The sequence below is a fragment of the Portunus trituberculatus genome, chromosome 25 (genome assembly GCF_017591435.1).
Source record: "Portunus trituberculatus isolate SZX2019 chromosome 25, ASM1759143v1, whole genome shotgun sequence".
NCBI classification, from domain to species: domain Eukaryota; kingdom Metazoa; phylum Arthropoda; class Malacostraca; order Decapoda; family Portunidae; genus Portunus; species Portunus trituberculatus.
Window position 1 is genome coordinate 6,860,001 of NC_059279.1, and position 20,000 is coordinate 6,880,000.

General features: G+C 40.7%; 1 protein-coding gene across 1 annotated transcript in view; it reads left to right on the forward strand.

Annotated features, from left to right (window-relative positions):
* LOC123508533 overlaps nucleotides 1-19,691 on the forward strand; it is a 50,282-nt gene extending 30,591 nt beyond the window's left edge. The window contains exons 8-18 of the mRNA XM_045262269.1: nucleotides 1,722-1,862; nucleotides 3,103-3,308; nucleotides 3,687-3,902; nucleotides 5,145-5,374; nucleotides 5,413-5,506; nucleotides 6,705-6,772; nucleotides 9,367-9,438; nucleotides 11,149-11,284; nucleotides 11,989-12,143; nucleotides 14,081-14,206; nucleotides 17,136-19,691. Of these exons, the coding sequence (XP_045118204.1) occupies nucleotides 1,722-1,862; nucleotides 3,103-3,308; nucleotides 3,687-3,902; nucleotides 5,145-5,374; nucleotides 5,413-5,506; nucleotides 6,705-6,772; nucleotides 9,367-9,438; nucleotides 11,149-11,284; nucleotides 11,989-12,143; nucleotides 14,081-14,206; nucleotides 17,136-17,495 (1,804 nt within the window). The 3' untranslated portion in view covers nucleotides 17,496-19,691. The remainder of the gene's footprint in view (nucleotides 1-1,721; nucleotides 1,863-3,102; nucleotides 3,309-3,686; nucleotides 3,903-5,144; nucleotides 5,375-5,412; nucleotides 5,507-6,704; nucleotides 6,773-9,366; nucleotides 9,439-11,148; nucleotides 11,285-11,988; nucleotides 12,144-14,080; nucleotides 14,207-17,135) is intronic.
* Nucleotides 19,692-20,000: the final 309 nt, after the last annotated feature.

Consider the following 20,000-nt stretch of genomic DNA (forward strand, 5'->3'; position numbering starts at 1 on the left):
CTCTCTCTCTCTCTCTCTCTCTCTCTCTCTCTCTCTCTCTCTCTCTCTCTCTCTCTGTGTGTGTGTGTGTGTGTGTGTGTGTGTGTGTGTGTTCGTTTGTGTGCGTGCGTGCCTGCGCGCGCGTGCGTGTGCACGTGCGTGAGTGCGTTTCAAGAGTCATTGATTTGAAATTTGTCGCACCGGTGAACGGAATTGCGTCACGACACACACACACACACACACACACACACACACACACACACACACACACACACACACACACACACACACACACATTTTCACAGTTAATTCAGATCAACTTAGAATGTACAGACCTTAACTTTTTACCCTTTTCCGTCCCTTCCCGCCCCTTCCGTCCCTTCTTGTCTCTTCCAGTCTCTTCCCGTCCCTTCCCGTCTCTTCCCGTCCCTTCTTGTCCCTTCCCGTCTCTTCCGTCCCTTCCCGCCGCTTCCCGTCTCTTCTTGTCCCTTCCCCCTTCCCGTCCTTTTCCGTCCCTTCTTGTCCCTTCCCGTCCCTTCTTCTCCCTTCCCGTCCCTTCACTCCTTCCCTAGACCCTCCCAGCCCTATCTTATCTCTCTTAGTTTCTTCTCAGTGTCTCTAATCTCTCTCTGTTATTCCTTTATGGTCAAGTTCTCTTTTTTAATCTTTTTTCTTCTCTTCTTTGTCTCTTTGTCTCATTTTTTGTGTCTAGTGATGGTTATTTTTTCTGTCTCTTACTTCTATTTAGCTTTTTTTTTTTTTTCTTCATCTCTTTGAATCTCTCCTACGTCTTTCTGTGGTCTCTTTCTGTCTCATCTCGGCCTCTCCTTGTCTCTCCGCTGTCTTTCTTCTTTCTTGCTTTTTCTGTCTTTCTTAGTCTCTCTCTTAGTTTTGTTGGTGTTTTTTTTTTCATAGTTTTTGCAGTTTTTTTTTCTCTCTTTTTTTAGTATCAGTTTGTTCCGTGTATTTGTCTTCGTTTTTTTTTCTCTTCAGTTTCTTTCGCCTTTTTTTTTTTTTTTTGTCTCCCAGTCTCTCCTGTCTTTTTTTTTTTTCTCTCCCAGTTTTCTCTTTTAGTCTCTCTAAGTTTATTCTGTTCTCTTTCAAGTCTCTCCGAGTTTGTTTCGTGTCTTTTTTTTATTTCCCAATGTATGTCGTGTCTTTTCCGGTTTCTTTCATGTCTTCTTCTTTCGTAGTGTTTCCCAGCTCTCTTCTCACACTTCACTCTTTTGTGGATTCCAGTCAACCAGAACACTAGAAGAGACAGGAAAAATCGGAAAATGAAATGTCTAGACTTACATAAATACAAATATATACATCATCATCACTATCATCAATAAGAAAGATAAGAAAAATAAGAAGAGGAATCACTATTGTCATCTCTTTCTCTGGTACCCTCTGGAACTCCCTACTTGCTTCTGTATTTCCATCTTCCTAAGACCTGAACTCATTTAAGAGGGAAGTTTCAAGTCACTTATTTCATTCTTTCGGCTAACTCTCTCCTCTCAGACCTGCTCGGGGACTGACATCTAAGCGGGCCAATCAGACAAGTGCGTTTTTAAGTGTTTTCTGTGTATTTCCTTTCAAGAACTCCTAAAAGTTATATTCTTCCAAGTATTTACGTCTTCTTTCCTTTCTTTAAAAAATTACAGAGGTTTTTTTTATTCATTTATTTATCTATTTATTTATTTATTTTTATTTGTGCATTTCCACCATCAAAAATCGCTTCTACTTTCCCTGGTCAGAGTTCGCGAGGACCGAGAGAACAGCCCGTGTCAGCAGGCCCAGGAACGCCTCCACCCGTCCTGCGCCCTCAACGTGGACTCCCTGCCCGTGTCCCAGTGCCACCACCTCGGCCAGGACTGCCGCACTGATAGGGTCTGCAGGTGAGGCCGGTCAGGTTAGCTCAGGTGGAATTGGGTTACGTTAGGTTGAGTTAGATCAAAGTTAGGTTAGGTTAGGTTCATATTCTTTTCGATCTAGTAAAAAATAAGAGTGAAATACGTTCAAATATCAAATCAGAGAGAGAGAGAGAGAGAGAGAGAGAGAGAGAGAGAGAGAGAGAGAATGCAAAGGTTTCTCTCGATAACAAGGTTGGTTCGTTGTGTGTCAATGTGTGTGTGTGTATGTGTGTGTGTGTGTGTGTGTGTGTGTGTGTGTGTGTGTGTGTGTGTGTGTGTGTGTGTGTGTGTGTGTGTGTGTGTATGTGTATGCTCAATTCATTGCACCTCCCACGTCTCATTAAACACACACAACATCCTTTACCAATTAGCAAACTACACACACGCTCTCTCTCTCTCTCTCTCTCTCTCTCTCTCTCTCTCTCTCTCTCTCTCTCTCTCTCTCTCTCTCTCTCTCTCTCTCTCTCTCTCTCTCTCTCTCTCTCTCTCTCTCTCAGTGGTTAGAGCTGGCTCTCGATTCCCCGGCCGGTGGAGATATTTGGTGTGTCTCCTTTCACGTGTAGGTGCTGTTCACCTCAGTGAGTAGGTACGGGATGTAAATCGAGGAGTTGTGACCTTGTTGTCCCGGTGTGTGGTGTGTGCCTGGTCTCAGACCTATCCCAAGATCGGAAATAATGAGCTCTGAGCTCGTTCCGTAGGGTAACGTCTGGCTGTCTCGTCAGAGACTGCAGCAGATCAAACAGTGAATACACACACACACACACACACACACACACATCTGACCAAGAGCTGCTAAATGTAGACCTTAAGACTTCTTGCAGCTTCAGTTATTTTCTTTTATCCACATTTTCTTAACAAGTGTAACCAATCCCAACCTAACCTAACTTAACTTCATAAAACCTTACTAAACCTTAACTTACCCTAACCTAACCCAACCTTACTAACAATTCTAACCTGACCCAACATGACCTAACATAACATAGCCAAACCTGACCTAACCTAATCTAACCTAACCTAACATGATCTAATTTAACCTAGCTACCCCACCCTTATTAAGAATTAAAACCTGTCCTAACCTAACCTAACCTAACTTATCCCCACCTAACCCAACATAACCTAACGTAATTTAGCCTAATCTAACTCGACTTTACCTAAGCTGACCTCACTTGTACTTCAACCTAACCCAACCTAACCTAACCTAACCTTTGACTTTCTTCCAACACAGGTACAGTCTGGAGCAGTACGAGGTGGGGTGCGCGTCTGACCTCCTGACTGGGGTATGTGCAGGCAGCGTCGAGGATTGCAGGGAGGGTGTGGTGGGGCTGCTAGGAACGCGTCTACACACAGCCTGCGAGTGTAAACAGGAGGGAGTGAGAGAGGTTAACCAGTGTCTGTCTTGGAAACGTCTTCTTTGGGGCAACCCGTGTGTAGGTGAGTGTGTGTGTGTGTGTGTGTGTGTGTGTGTGTGTGTGTGTGTGTGTGTGTGTGTGTGTCATGTTTCTATCTGTTTCTCACTGTTTGTCTTTTGTTTGTCTATCTGTCTGTTTGTTTATCTGTCTACTTATCTGTCTTTTAATCTGTTTCTCTCTCTCTCTCTCTCTCTCTCTCTCTCTCTCTCTCTCTCTCTCTCTCTCTCTCTCTCTCTCTCTCTCTCTCTCTCTCTCTCTCTCTCTCTCTCTCTCTCTCTCTCTCTCTCTCTCTCTCTCACACTTTCATTCTCTCTTCCTCCTCCTTCGTTGCAATCACTTATCATCATTATTTCACCATTACATCTTTTATCACCATTCTTTCTCTTCCTCCTTTCACCAGTTGAATCTCAGCTTAGTTACCTGATGGAGAAGAGAAGAGAGAAGGAAGAGAAGGAGATGAAGAGAATGAAGCAGCAAGAGAAGGCAGAGGCGGAGAGAGTGAAGGCGGAAGAACTGGAGGAGGAAGAGAAGAGGAGGAGAGGAGAAAAACAAACTATTATATTAACAGACAAGCTAAGCAGAAAGAAAGGAAGAGGAAGAGACAAGATGGAAACTGGTACGTGTGTGTGTGTGTGTGTGTGTGTGTGTGTGTGTGTGGTTAGAGTGTGTGCATGTATGACGATATTTTTTTTAAGTTCAGTTTTTTTTTCTTTATTATTTATACGAGGGAAATGTAAAAGGGTGTAGGAAGATAATATTTACGTATGTGTATTTCTGTGTATGTCGTATTTTTTTTAATTTATTCTTTTCTTTTCTTCTATTATTCTTTTTTTTTTACATAGTTCGTTAAAAGAGAAAAAAAACTAAGAGTAATTTCTGTTAAGTTATTTTAAGTATATTTCCTTAAAAAAAAAATCAAGACCTCTTTCCAATGTTCCTTTGCTCCTCACGAAATAAATCAAACAAGTGTATTTAACCCTTCAGTACCATGACGCGTTTCCACATTCATTCTGCTTACAATATTTGGTGGTTTTATACGTCTTCAGAAACTCATGTGGGAGATTAAAATAGTGAAGACTCTGGCCATTAATCTTCCGACCTCCATAAACCTTTCCTAATGTAAAAATTAAATGGTCTAATCGTACACAAGTCTTAAGGTAAAAACGTGTCCCAATACTGAAGGAGTTAAAAGTGTTTTCTGTGTATTTCTTTTCAAAAACACCTTAAAAATTACATTCTTCCAAGTTTTCTGCTTCTTTCTCTTTAAAATAATACAAATGCCGTGTTTTCTCACCATTTCCCTAAACAATCGAAAAAAGATGAATATTTTGAACTATTTTCTGTATATCTGCGTGTAATTTCTTTCCAGATTTCATGGAGTGTATTTTCTTTAGTGTATCGTGTATTTCTTTCACAAATTTCATAGAGAATGTTTTTTTTTTTGTGTGTGTGTATTTCGTGCATTTTTTCCTTAATTCCATAGAGAGAGAGTATGTTTTTAGTGTATTTCGTGTATTTCTTTCCCTGATTCTATAGAGTTTATTTTTTGTGTATTTCGTGTATATCCTTCCCTAATTTCATAGAGTATTATTTCCTTTACTGTATTTCCTTCAAAGACTTCATAGAGTATTTCTTTTTTTTCCTTTTTTAGTGTATTTCGTGTATATCCTTCACTAATTCCATAAAGAGTGTATTTTTTTCTTCCTTCCCAAATTTCATAGAGTATTTTCTGTAATGTATTTCCTTCAAAGACTTCATAGAGTGTATCATATTCTTTTCCTTGTGTATTTGGTGTATTTCCTTCTAAAACCATCCTTTGAAGTGTGTTTATTCAAGTGTTGTGTGTCTTCTTTCGCAGTGGAGCCGCGGCGGCCTGGCGGGCTGATCCACCCACTCCCCGAGGCTGAGGAGGGACACCGCATCCCTAAACTCGGAGTGCTGGTGACCCTTGGGGAGGACACCGACCCCTTCTCCCCTCCCCCGCCCCCTCCCCCTCCCCCAGACTCCCCATCACCCCCGTCACCACCACCACCACCAGCACCACCACCCCGCCACCCACTCCTCCTCCCACCACTACTACTACCACTTCTACGACTACTACCACCACTCCCCCGCCGACTACCACTACTACTACCACTACGACGACCACTTCGACCACCACGACTACTACTACGACCACTACTACTACTACTACCTCGCCCACCACGACCCTTCCAGAAAGTAAGTAATTTATGTGTTATATTTTCAGCGTTGACATTTCATCTCGCTTCTCTCCGTAGGAATTGGCAACTGTTGACTTTTAGGAGCTTAGGAAGTGGCATTAGTAGAGGTCGCGTGAAGTACGACAATTGGATGACGGCGTACGGTAGTTCATAATGGGAGGTTTATTGTAATCGTACACCGGAAAGAAACATTGATGTACGCTGATCTGTAATGGAGCTACTTGTGAAATGGTTATGGATTAAGTTACATACAGTAGATACCAAGGTTAGTGTGCGATAACTCTTCATTAAGCCAAACGAAAAAAAAAAAAAAGAAAGAAAGAAAAAAAGAATAGTGGAAACTCGTCTGCTTAAAACTATCGTACGTGGAGGGAAAGATTGACGTACACTATCACGGAAAAGAAAAAAAGACATTAGATTTTTATACAAGAAAAAGAATGAGAGAGAAAAAAAGAAAAGGAAAAAAATAAATAAAAGAAGAAAGAAATACACTGGAAGCTTATCAGTTTTATCGCTATCTTACGCGAAACAAACATCGACGTACACACGATAATTCACATCACTAAGGAGATCACAGTTTTATCATTTCCACTCACTCTCTCTCTGCAATCATTATCTTTAACGACCAGAATTCATAATTAGACAGATAACCTCGAAAAAAAGAAAAGAAAAAAAGGAAAAAGAAAAAAAACATTACGTATTCGCAATTCACCCTTAGAATCGTGTATAATTTTGATGCAGTGCGAGTATTTTAAGTATCAAAGTATATCATGAAGTCATCTGCTTAAATACACCACATTTGTATGCATGGGATTATGAATGTGCGTGTGTATATGAGCGTATTAGCATTCCAACGCAATCTAGCCTAACCTTTATACGACCATTACGTCACTACTCCTGCCAGCCAATCAGAGGCGTTAACGTATTCCTTCCCAGCCAATGAGGGAGAAGGAAGCCGCGTTCTGTCTCTTCCTATTGGGCGGCGGAGGCTATGAAAAGTGAGGGGCGTTAATGAAGTTAATAAGGTTAATTGGAATATAGATTAAAAAACCTATATAGAAAAGCCCAGGAATGTTGGTTAATTAGCTTTTCATTACGTGTGTAGGGGAGAGAGGAGGGAGGAGCGGAGGTGTGTGTGTGTGTGTATGTCTGTTTGTGTGTTGTGTTTATTTTTCTCTTTTCTTTTCTTTTTCCAGAATATTGTAAGATTGTAAGGGAATGGGAGTCTCGCCCTCGTATTTTGGAAGTGGAAGAGAGCACAAGGGTAAGTATTTGTTCCTACTTTCCTTCCTTCATTCATTCATTCTTTCATTCCTTCTTTCCTTCATTCATTCATTTTTTCATTCCTTCTTTCTTTCCAGTCATTCATATTTGTTTCTGCTTTCCTTCTTTCCTTCATTCATTCATTTTTTTCATTTCTTCTTTCTTTCCAGTCATTCATATTTGTTTCTGCTTTCCTTCTTTCCTTCATTCATTTTTTTTCATTCCTTTTTCTTTCCAGTCATTCATTAACTTTGCTGCCACGTTTATTGGCTTTTTTTCATTCAATTTTTACTTTTTTCATATTTCAATTGCATATTCTTGAGTCATTTTTTTCTTTCCTTCTTTCATTCTCCCCTTCACTCATTCATTACCTTCTCCCACGACGTTTATGTATTTTTGTTTCTCTATTCCTTTTTTTTCCTCCTTTTCTACTTTTATTTGTATATTTTGTCTTCATTCCTTCCTTCCTTCCTTCCTTCCTTCATTCGTTCATTCATTTTTCTCGCGACGTTTATCGATATTTTTCTCTATTATTTTTCTCTTTATATTTTTTCTTTTCTTTTTTTTTTTTTGGCATCTTTTACCTTCATTCATTATTTCTTTCATTCTTTCCTTTATGCATTCATTTATTATCCATCTTTCACTGTTTATTCCTTTCTTCCTTTCTTTCTACGGGTTTTTTTTTTACATTTTTTTTTTTGCATCTTTTATCTTCATTCATTCATTCTTTCTTTTCTTTTTTTTTTCTTTTATTCGTTCATTTTTATCTATCTTTCAATTTTTATTCCTTTCTTCTTTTCTTTCTTTCCTTCTTTTTTTTACCTCTTTTATTCATCTTTTGACTCATTTTCCCCCTCCTTTCTACCTTCATTCATTCCTTCATTTCTTCATTCGTCCATTAACTAACTTATTTTCAACATTTCTTCCTTCATTCCTTTCTCTCTACGTATTTTCTGTCATCTATTTATCTATTTACTCATTTTTTTCCTTCCTACCTTCATTCATTCATTCCTTCATTTCTTATTCACCCGTCAGTTCCTTCTTTCCTCGAGTGATTTCCTTATTTCTATTCTATCCTTTCCTTCTTTCCATTTGTTATTGCTGTTTTTTTTATTATATCTCTCCTCGTCAGTAGTAGTAGTAGTAGTAGTAGTAGTAGTAGTAGTTGTTGTTGTTGTTGTTGTTGTTGTTGTTGTTGTTGAAGCAGTAGTAGTAGTAGTAGTAGTTGTTGTTGTTATAGTAGTAGTAGTAGTAGTAGTAGTTGTTGTTATAGTAGTAGTAGTAGTTGTTGTTGTTGTTGTTGTTGTTGTTGTTGTTGTTGTTGTTCTTGTAGTAGTAGTTGTAGTAGTAGTAGTAGTAGTAGTAGTAGTAGTAGTAGTAGTAGTAGTAGTAGTAGTAGTAGTAGTTGTTGTTGTTGTTGTTGTTGTTGTTCTTGTTGTTGTTGTAGAGTAGTAGTAGTAGTAGTAGTCGTTTTTTGTTGTAGTAGCAGTACAGTAGCAGTAGTGTAGTAGTAGTTGTTTTGTTGTTGTTTTATAGTAGTAGTAGTAGTAGTTGTTGTTGCAGTAGCAGTAGCAGCAGTAGTTAGTTGCAGTTGTTAGTAGTAGTGGTAGCAGCATTAGTAGTGGTAGTAAGCAGTAGTAGTGTTGTTGTTGTTGTTGTTGTTGTGGTAGCAGCAGCAGTGGCAGTGTGGTGGTAGTAGTAATGGTGGTGTTGTTGTTGTTGTTGTTGTAGTGGTAGTGGTAGTAGTAGTAGCAGTAGTAGTAGTAGTAGTAGTAGTGGTGGTTGTTGTTGTTGTTGTTGTAGTAGTAGTAGTAGTAGTAGTAGTAGTAGTAGTAGCAGTAGTTTCTTTAGAGAGAGAGAGAGAGAGAGAGAGAGAGAGAGAGAGAGAGAGAGAGAGAGAGAGAGAGAGAGAGAGAGAGAGAGAGAGAGAGAGAGAGAGAGAGAGAGAGAGAGAGAGAGAGAGAAGAGGAAAAGAAAAAGGAGGAAAAGGAAGAGAATGGAAAAACAGGAGAAAAAAAGAAAGAAGAAGATGGAAAATCGTATAAAGGAAAGAAGATGAACAAGTGAGCAGAATAATGAGAAGAAGAAGAAGAAGAAGAAGAAGAAGAAGAAGAAGAAGAAGAAAACGAGGAAGAGGAAGAGAAAGAACAGGAAGATAAAGAACAAAAGCAAACGAACAATAATTCAGACAAAGAGAAAAACAAACGGAAAATAAGAGAAAGAGGAAGTGAGGAGAAGAAAGAAGACCAGGAAGGGGAGGAGGAAGAAGAAGAGGAGGACGAGGAAGAAAGTGAGGATGAGGAGCAATAATGATCAAAGAAAAAGCAAACGAGAAAGAAAAAGAAGAGAAGGTGGAAGAAGAAACGGAGGAGGAGGAGGAGGAGGAGGAGGAGGAGGAGGAGGAGGAGGAGGAGGAATAACAGCAATTTAATGAAGGTAGGAAGATGATGAGCAGATGATGAGAGGGAAGAAGAGAAGGGAAGAAAAGATACGTGCAATTAAAAGGAGGAGGAGGAGGAGGAGGAGGAGGTGGTGGTGGTGGTGGTGGTGGTGGTGACATAAAGTAATCTCTCTTTCTCTCTCTTTCTCTTTCAGCTCTACGTGAAAGGAGATAAAGACTGTACCGAGATCTGCTTCTGTGAGAGTAACAAATCTGTGAAGTGTAAGGTGAGTCTCTCTCTCTCTCTCTCTCTCTCTCTCTCTCTCTCTCTCTCTCTCTCTCTCTCTCTCTCTCTCTCTCTCTCTCTCTCTCTCTCTCTCTCTCGTTAATAAGTTGCGTGACATCTTTGCATATATACATACATACATGCTACATACGTTCGTGTGTGTGTGTGTGTGTGTGTGTGTCTACATGTACATACACTGTGGACTTTTAACACTCACACACACACACACACACACACACACACACACACACACACACACACACACAGTTTTTAGTCATCTCACCTGTCACCAAATGTTTTTTTATACAATTGTTTTTTTCAAGTTTTTTTCTATGTATGTCTCTTCTCCATGTATCTTGTGACATTTCATTACAAAAAAGAAGAAGAAGAAGAAGAAAAGAAAAATGTCACTCTTGTTTGGACATGAAAGAAGAAAAAATGTGCAAAAAAAAATCTTACAATATCAATTTACTCATTTTTTCGTCTTTCTTTTTAGATGTTGACTCTACACATACACACATTCTCTCTCTCTCTCTCTCTCTCTCTCTCTCTCTCTCTCTCTCTCTCTCTCTCTCTCTCTCTCTCTCTCTCTCTCACGACCTCCATATCCATTTTCTCTCCTTTCTCATCCTACCGTATTAGAATAACTCGTTTTTTATCTTCCTCTCCTTTTCTTCTTCTTCTTCTTCTTCTTCTTCTTCTTCTTCTTCTTCTTCTTTTCTTTCTTAACCTAGGATCAATTTAAGAATTCTTCCTTATCCTTTTCTTCTTCTTTTTTAAACTTAGGATCTTCATTAAGGATAATTCGTTTTTCTTCCTCTTCTGTTCTTCTTCTTAAGGATTTGGGATAGCTCGGGTTCTTCTTCTTCCTTTTTTTTTTCTCCTATTTCTTCCTTATTTTCTTAACTTAGGATTCATTTAAGGGATTTTGGCAGTGCAAGATGGAGTTCGAATCGGTGAGAGGAGATTTGAGGAAGTTACCAGGTTACCATGACGGGAGGGAGTGGCCTTGACCGTCTAGCCTAGCCTGGTTGGTGGGGGGTGGTGTGGTCGTAGCCTAGCCATCACTTCTTCCTCGTTTTCTTTGACTCTCTCTCTCTCTCTCTCTCTCTCTCTCTCTCTCTCTCTCTCTCTCTCTCTCTCTCTCTCTCTCTCTCTCTCTCTCTCTGCAGTGATTTTCCTATATCCTGGTTTCCTTTTTCCATGTTCCCCTTCTTGTTTTTTTTTTCTTACATACAGATGACCTTTCCCTGTCTGTCTGCCTCCCTCTCTCTCTCTCTCTCTCTCTCTCTCTCTCTCTCTCTCTCTCTCTCTCTCTCTCTCTCTCTCTAAAACCTCGCCTAACCTAACCTAACCTAATTTGACGAACCCAACAACACTTTGCTTTACCAATATTTCCGTTCCAACATTCTCTTTCACTCAGATTCCAGCCTAATGAAGCGTAAACACACACAAACTCTCTCTCTCTCTCTCTCTCTCTCTCTCTCTCTCTCTCTCTCTCTCTCTCTCTCTCTCTCTCTCCATACCTATTTTTCTATCGATCTATCTGTCTACCTACCTACCTATCTATCTATCTTTATGTCTATCTATCTACCTTCCTACATACCTACCTATCCGTCTACCTATCTGTCTATTTATTTATCTATCTATTTATCTACCTATCTATCTATCTATGTATCTATCTATATATATCTCTTTACCCCCCCGTCAGGTGCTGGGCTGCATTGAGAACAAGCCATGCGAGACGAGCTACGCCGTGTATAACCACAACGCCCCAGCTTACCAGTACAACAGGGGCCAGTGCATATGTTACTCCGGGGACTTCATCTGCATGAGGCCACGGACGAGTGAGTCAGGGAAGGGAAGGGAAGGGAAGAAGAGGGGAGGGGAGGGAGTCTGAGAAATGATTTACACTCTCTCTCTCTCTCTCTCTCTCTCTCTCTCTCTCTCTCTCTCTTTCAAAGTTTCCAAGGCCACAGAGATGATTAGCCGTGTTCTTCATTAGGTTTCTGGTGTTGGTAATGTAGAAATCTTGTTCATCTGTGCCTACAGCCTTAAAAGCAACCTTTGATAACATTGAGAGAGAGAGAGAGAGAGAGAGAGAGAGAGAGAGAGAGAGAGAGAGAGAGAGAGAGAGAGAGAGAGACCTTGAAAGATAAATATAAGAACTTTCCACACGCGATAAGCTGCTTGAGAGAGAGAGAGAGAGAGAGAGAGAGAGAGAGAGAGAGAGAGAGCGCACTGCAAAGAAATAGGAAAAATAGAGATGAAAGGCGAGGAGGGAGCGTAAGAGAAAATAGTTGGCACGTGAAAGGGAAAAAGGGAAAAGAAAAAGAAAGTGAAAATCGAGAGAGAGAGAGAGAGAGAGAGAGAGAGAGAGAGAGCAATAATAAAAAAACTTAAATTAATTCATCTTTTTCATCCTTTCCTTCCCATCCTTCTTTCTCCTCCTTCATCTCTCCTAACCAATCTTTTTATCCTATTCCTTTCATCTTCGATCCCACATATATTTAACCTCCTCTTTCTTATACATCTTCGTCTTCCCCTACAGAGGATTACCAGCAGCAGCTTCCAATGGGTCTCTTCCTTATGGTGGGCTTCAGCAGGCAGGAGGAAGCCATCTTGAGAGCCGAGACCAATGGAGGAGTGTTGGATGCTCTTGTTCCGCTCCAGACAATGTTCAGTACTCTGTCTTCTGAGATGGGAGTGAGTGTCTCGTGTCTATACTTTTTGTTGCGTCTATACTTTTGCCTTGATCTCGTTTTCTTTTGTTTTTCTGTTCTTATTTATTTATTTATTATTATTTTTTGTATTATTAGGGGTTTGTTGAGTTTTCAGGGGTGTTTTCATTTGTTTACAGTATAGAGGGTTGGTTTAACGATCACCAGAAGCAGGAAAACACTTGAAAACTTTGATCTATTTCAGTGATTTATGGTGGAAAACTTTTATTCTCTCATTAAGACCGTTTGTTTGTTATTTGTCTGGTTGTTTGTTTTGAAGTCACAGGGATGATTTGTTACGTGTTCTGGTCTCTCTCTCTCTCTCTCTCTCTCTCTCTCTCTCTCTCTCTCTCTCTCTCTCTCTCTCTCTCTCTCTCTCTCTCTCTCTCTCTCTCTCTCTTATTTATACAGCATTCCTTGTTTATTCTCGTTTTTTCTGATCATTTTTTTTTAACCACAAGAATAATTACTGTGATTATATTTTCAAGTTGCTTTTTTTTTCATTTATACGCCACCTCTTGTTAATCATTCTTGAAGACCGAGTTGGATAGCTTTGTTTTCTCTAATTGCTGTTGTTTTTTTTCATAGGACACAGTAGTAATAAGATAGGTTTCAGTCTCTCTCTCTCTCTCTCTCTCTCTCTCTCTCTCTCTCTCTCTCTCTCTCTCTCTCTCTCTCTCTCTCTCTCTCTCTCTCAGTTATAATTCAGAGTTCTCGTTAAACACATTTGAAAGTACTGATCTCTTCCACTACAGTCTATTAAACGCCTAATTTGTTCTCTCATAAGTTACATTTTCAGAGATGCTATGAAGGATATATTTGTTTCTTCCCCTACTAATGGTACACAACCTTACTTAAGACATCAACAGGCTCATGACGTCACACTCAAAAACCACGACAACCAGTAATTCTTATCAAAACATATACGAACTAAGATTAAGATTCCCTGCTAATGATACATAATCCTTATCAAAACATCAACAGTATCATGACAATACACTCGAAAACCATGACAACTTCTAGAAAACCTTATTCGTATTCGTATTCGAGCTAAGATTCTCCACTAATGATACATATTACTTCAAACATCAACAGTATCATGACACCACACTTGAAAACCCTGCCAACTTCTACTAAAGCTTATTTAAAAGTACTCTACCAAAAATTTGCCTCATTAATACTAGAACGCACTTTTACGACGAGTTTTGGGCATAATTAGACTTCATTATATTAGGAAAGGTCTATGGAGGTCAGAAGGTTAGTGTTCCAGAGACTTCACTATTTTATGAAGCAGTATGAAATCTAGTACTGAAGAGGTTAAAGACGGAAACTTAGAGAGAGAGAGAGAGAGAGAGAGAGAGAGAGAGAGAGAGAGAGAGAGAGAGAGAGAGAGAGAGAGAGAGAGAGAGGAAAAATTAATCTGGTATGTTTTGTAGTCACTGTCTTGTGCTGTGAGTTACGTAAGATTAGACAAAGAGAGGCTAGACAGAAGGAAAAGAATTAAAAGAAAGGGAAGCAGTTAATTTGTGAGAAAGGAAGGTAGGAAGGAAGGAAAAACGGGAAAAGGAACAAAAGGCAAGAGAGAGAAGGGAAATGTCGTAGTTTTAATGGAGAGAGAGAGAGAGAGAGAGAGAGAGAGAGAGAGAGAGAGAGAGAGAGAGAGAGAGAGAGAGACGCACTCACAAGAATTAGAAGTGAATAGAACACAATACAGAAAAAAGGAAGGAGAGGAAAAAGAATAAGGATAAGACAACGCTATCACAAAATACAATAAACCTATAAAAAAAAATACAATCACAAGAAAAGATACTTTGGAAACATTACCATAAAGAAAATAAACAAATAATAACAGTAATAATAAAAAGAAAACGTTAAAGAAAACGGAATGATTAATGACAAACTCATATATTTTAATCCCTGCAGGAGGAGTGTCGCCTAGAACTTCTCCAACATACCCAGGACAACTTGGTGCTTCAGGTTCGCCACGTGCAGCTCTCCTCAGGCATTGGCGGCCACAACTACACTCGCTATATGCTGCAGGAGGAAGTGGTGAGTGTCTTGTGGTGATGCATAGGGGAGGCGGACCGTGGCGATATCATATTCTAATGTCAAATTTATGATTTTTCTCTAAGTGGACATCAGATTCCAGTGGAAAAAGCTGCTATGGGTTAAGAAGACTTCCTGTGGTGTAGAAAGTCTTACATGTGTCCCTTAGAAGTGTTGTGTAGCATCAGATCTTGCAGATAACGAATACTGTATATATATATATATATATATATATATATATATATATATATATATATATATATATATATATATATATATATATATATATATATATATATATATATTTTTTTTTTTTTTTTTTTTTTTTAATTGAATACAACAAAAGGTGTTCGAGTGTCTTTAGTTATAGTCCTTTGGTGGTGTAAACCTGAACCAGAGATGATCAGAACCTATTTCAAAAGAGCATAGAGTACGTTTTGTAGAAGTTTCATTAACGTAATAAGTGTTTTGTATGTCGTTAAGTGCTGTGAAATGATTAAGAGGATAAGGTCATGTTGGGAAGAGTATTAGATGCTTTTAATGAAGGTTTGGGTGACAGAGAAGGTAATTGTGTCTTTTAATAATGTTTTATGAAGTTTAAAAGCGTCAGAAAGGAATCATGGCTTACATAAAAGTGTTAGATGCTTTTAATGAAGGCTTGGATGATAGAGAAGGATCGTTTGTGTCTTTTTAGTGGTGATTCATAGAACCTTGAAGCGCCAGAAAAGAATTACGGAGTATATGAAAGAATTTTAAATGCTTTTAGAAGGATTTATATTACATTATGTAGCATGCGTGTTACCTCTCACCGTTTTGAATAGAGGAGGTGCAGTGTAACAAGTAGAACGTTGAAATAGTTGAAGAGGATGTACGTACCTGAAATTAGCGTGAGTGTTGAGAGTTCAGAAAGTCTGGGACGCGTGAAAAGAATCTCTATGTTTTACAAGTTTGTGTGTGTGTCAGGAGGGAGTGAGAAGACTCAGAAGAGGAGGCGTTGGCGGAGAGTGGGTTAAGAGACAGCGTGGGCGGGGAGGACAAGGGAAGCAAGAGGAAAACGCTTCCAAAAGGATGTAAGAGAACCAGAGTGCAGGGGAAAAAATAGCTTCTAAGAGCGTCACAGAGGGAGAGAGGAAGAGAAAAACGTGGGTGTGAAAGGAGCGGAGGGAGCAGAGCGAAGACCAGAGTGAGAAGAATGTTAGAAAAAGAAAACGGTGGTAGTCTTTGAAGGCCAGACTAATCTAGAGTTGTAATGAGGTGCTGAGAAAGGGGGAGGTACGAAAAAGTTTGCTGGTGGGGTGAATATTTAGTGTCATAAGGTGTTTGGGCGTGGTGCAGGTGGTGTGAGTTTGAGGTTAAGAAGAGTGCTAATGGAAGGAGAAGTTATATGTTTAGGTTTAGGAAGCAGGGTGTCTGTGGAGAGAGAGAGAATCTGTGAATGAGTTTAAGTAGGAGAAAGAACACATTACAGGAACATACCTGAGGAAACAAAAAGAACAATGCATAAGTTTTGGATAATAAAAGAAAAAGAAAGTGAGAAAAAACACGTGAGGGAGTGCCATTTCAAAGACAATCTCATCTCAAAGATAGGGAAGATTTGGGTGTATAAAAGATAGAGAAAATGTGTGTAGCTGCAGAAAGGAGGAAAGCTAGAGAGGATACGAATGGATTTAGAAAGAAGAAATGAGGATAGAAGAAAGGAACAAGGAAAAGAAAGTTCTGAGTGGGTGTAGGAAGCAAGGTAAAGAGGATATGTGTAAGAATAGAAAGGGGGAAAGGGGTGAGGCAGGATCTTAGTAGGAGAAATTAGGCTAAAGATAATCTGAGTATAGGTGTGGAAAGGAGTAAGGGAGCGAAAACTCTGAGTAGGTGTAAGAAGGAAGCTGAAGAGGATATGTGTAATAGGTAGGGGGAAAGAGATTAGGCTGGATCTGAGTAGGTGAAATGAGGCTAGAGATAATCTGAGTATAGGTGTGGGAAGGAATAAGGAAACGAGAGCTCTGAGTAGTGTAGGAACAAGGTAAAGAGAACATGTGTAGGAATAGAAAGAGGAGAAGAGATCTAAGCAGGAGAAATGAGGCTAGGTAGAGAGAGTCTGGAAGCCTGGAAGGAACAAGGAAAATAAAATTCTGAGCGTGTGAAGAGGATGCATGTAGGAATAGGAAGGGGAAAAGAGGTTGTAGGTAGGATCTGAGCAGGTGAAAGGAAGGAGCTGGAGAAGGACTTGGTGTAAACTCTTGTAACATAAACAACTTTACTCATCCCGTTACTCGTGCAAGTAGTTTTCCACTTAATTTTCCCTCGGTGGACATGTAAAAACTGGCTTGGATACTGAATCTTTCTCCTTTCCTTTGTTTTAATGGTCGTTTGTTCTCACCTTGACTCATCCCTCGCTCTGGTGGTGGTAGTAGTAGTAGTAGTAGTAATAGTAGTAGTAGTAGTAGTAGTAGTAGTAGTAGTATATAGTCTGTCCTTCCTTTCTTGAATGCTCCTTTTATTTATTTATTTATGTTATGGCCTATAGAGCCTGTAGGCATACTTGAAGAGTATATGTGGGACGCTCTGTTAAGCTTCCGCCCATTAGTGGCGCAGGCAATTTTATTTATAAGGGTGCCCATATTAGGCCCCATATCACCACCCAAGCGCGTCTTTAGTGTGCTCATCTAGAACCTGAGTATCATGGCGATATGTAGGTAACTTTAAACCACTCGACAAATGGCATAGCTTCAGAATGTGGTGGGATTCGAACCTACGCTCACCACCTTATCCACTAAGACACCACCTCTCTCCCTCCACTAGTGGTATTTCTTGATGTACTTAAAAATAAATACTTTATTAGTTTGTGTATTTATGAAAGAAAAAATAGTGTAACTTAACTAACATGAACTCCTCTCTCTCTCTCTCTCTCTCTCTCTCTCTCTCTCTCTCTCTCTAGAACCGGTGCGAGAACCCCCTGAACGAGCTGGTGGACATGATCAACAGAAGAGACCACAGAATCCACCACCACGTGCGTCTCTCCCTCTTCGTCTTGGCTGAGCTGATAGACACGCTCCCCAACCCACAGCAGTTCAACGCCGCTCCTGCTCCTCGTCTGGGGCCCGCTGACGGCTGGGTGTGGGCGTGGAGCGTGGGCGTGGCGATGGTGCTGGCTGGGAGGGTCGTGGGCGGCCATAGTACAGGCTTTGGTAACTTGCAGGTGTTGGTGGAGAGCGTAGAGGAAGTTCTTGGAGGTTTCAGTCACGTGCTGAGGAGAACAAAGGCTGCTCTCCCCTGGGTGTCCTGCAAAGCCTCGTGATGGCGGGAAAGTTTCAGCTCAAGATAGATTTTTTTTACACCATCACCTTCCCCTGAGTGGAATGTGGGAGTCGCGTGTGGATGTGTGGAGGGGACGCGGGGGAGAGAGTTGTGCAGCGTGGAATGAAGTGAGAGGAGCGAGTGAGAATGTGTAGCTTTTCAATCTCGGTGCATGGAAACGTGTATAACTTTTGTTTCGATGGCTCAGGATGATAAACGCGAAAGATGAATCGTGAGGAAGGAGATGAGATGTACTAAGGTTTGTGTGTGTGTGTGTGTGTGTGTGTGTCTGGGTGGGTGTGGGTGTGGGTGGGTGGGTGTTACCGTTGTCCTGTCAAAGGTCTTATTTTAAAACACTTTGCTCCTCACCCTGCTACTTTCTAAAGACTCAAAGTTTAATTTGCATGAGTTTTTGGGCGGTATATTTGCAGTTATAGTAACAGATTTAACAAAATTGTACATTAATAACAAAAAAAAAAAAAAAACACTTGAGAACCTAGCAGATCATCTCTGTGCCCTTTGTGAATAATCTTGGTGTGAGAGAGCAGAGCGTTTCTGAATACTGGCCTGACCACCGCGCCCCAAGCCGCAGCGCACCAACACCCGCCATGCAAGTAAATAAAGGATAAAGGCAGCGAGGCTGGTGCAGTGCTTTATAATAGGGATGTCTGATGCTGTTCCTCGATCCCCTCACCATAGAGGGCAGCACTTGGGCGTCAGGAAGTGGTGTTTTTTTGCACCAGGTAGCAAAACAAGTGGATGGAACAATAACGCTGGCAATAAATGGACAAATGCTACATAATCTCACTTATGTGTCAAAACAGAGCTCAGTAAGTCTATATAGAGGTTCAGGTCAGCCTAACGATGGCGTATATTCTTTTAACTGTGTCGGTGTTGCATTTGTGTCAGATGTAAGCAAGGTGCATCTTCAAAACTGCGTGTGTCTTATGCCCAGAGAGAAAGGAAGGATGCACGTACTGGCTCTCCACTCGTTCATATAATAAAGCTATGTCGTGTAAATGAGAAAGAATAACCTAATGACCCACGCGACTCACACGAGGGCGCCGAGCTGCACGTGTGAGTGGGTGGCTGGCGTGCGTCCGTCAGTGTTGCTGCTTGGGCCTCTCCGCCATACAACACTCAAGCTAACGTTGTTGTCACATGAACAAAATCTCATCACTTTTCTCCCCCTTACCCCTTACAACCCTACTCCGAAAATGCATATATATATTTTTAGGCGGTTTTGGATCAGTAGTGTATGACATTTTGAAATTCTTAACCTATAAATCATATAAGGTTGGATCGCATCGATGTGAAGGGTGAGGGGGAAGGCGCCGCCAGCCCGTCGAGTCCAGACAGCCGCGTGGCGCACCGCTGTCATCCGACGTCCGGCGCCCAGCCATGTACAAACCTCATCTTACGCTTATGCTTTGTCTGTCGTATAGCCAAACACTCACTCGGAACCCGTAAATAAAGCGGTTAAAAAAGAACAAACATACCAAACCATTTAAGCTATTGAATGTGTAATTGCTTGTCAATCTCACTGAGTCTCCATGATTGTATTCTGTCGTGTTCTGTTGTGGCCAATGATATCCCTTGCTGTTATGATTAGGGGCACCGTGGCCCGCGTGGCTCGCAGGGCCGCGCCAGGACTTCAAGTTTTTATCGATTATCTCTCGGCGTGTGTTATCCAGCCTGACACTAACAAATCCCAAGGCTATGAAAGATTATTATATTTCATTTCAAACTTTTCTTATGTTGACATGTTTGCTTGGAACGCTGACTTATTAACAAACGTACCAATTTGTGAACTATTTGCAGTAGTCTAACAAAAGCAGTGAATACCAGTTTTAGTCAAACTTTTTTTCCGTCATTAGGAGGCAGCAAGCATTTGTTTTCATGGAATTTTTTGGCTGTGAAATCCCACCCCCTCACCCTCCCTTTGGGCCACGCCTCTGCCGGCTGCCCCTCTCCCCGAGGCTTGCAGCATGGAGGCGTGGAGCGTGCCGGCGTGGGGCCCAACGAGGCGTCACCGTCTGCCCTGACCAGTGCCAGGTGGTCCTCAGGGCCTCGCCGTCAGCCGGAGAATGGTCGCATGTCCTTCACACGCCCCGACAACTTCACTCTGTGTACATAGGTGTGCATGTCATGTTATGTCCGTCAAATAATATGTTTTACAATAAAAACAAAGCAACTGTCACGTATTTTAATGATACTTTATTATTATTATTATTATTATTATTATTATTATTATTATTACTATTGTCTTGTAAGATGAAACCTGCTAACGACCTACAAGGTGGAAACCACAACTCCTTCCCTCCCTCCCTGCTTGGAGTGGGGTGCTCTTAGTTCGTTGATTTAAGAGTTCTAAGAAAGGGAAGCGTTTCTCCCAAGCAGTCAGTAATCAAGTTTTGCAGTTTATAAACTGCATTACAAATATGTAATGTTCTTTTGTCGTCTGAAACATTACAGATATTGTACGAGAGCACTGGTGGCTGGGTTG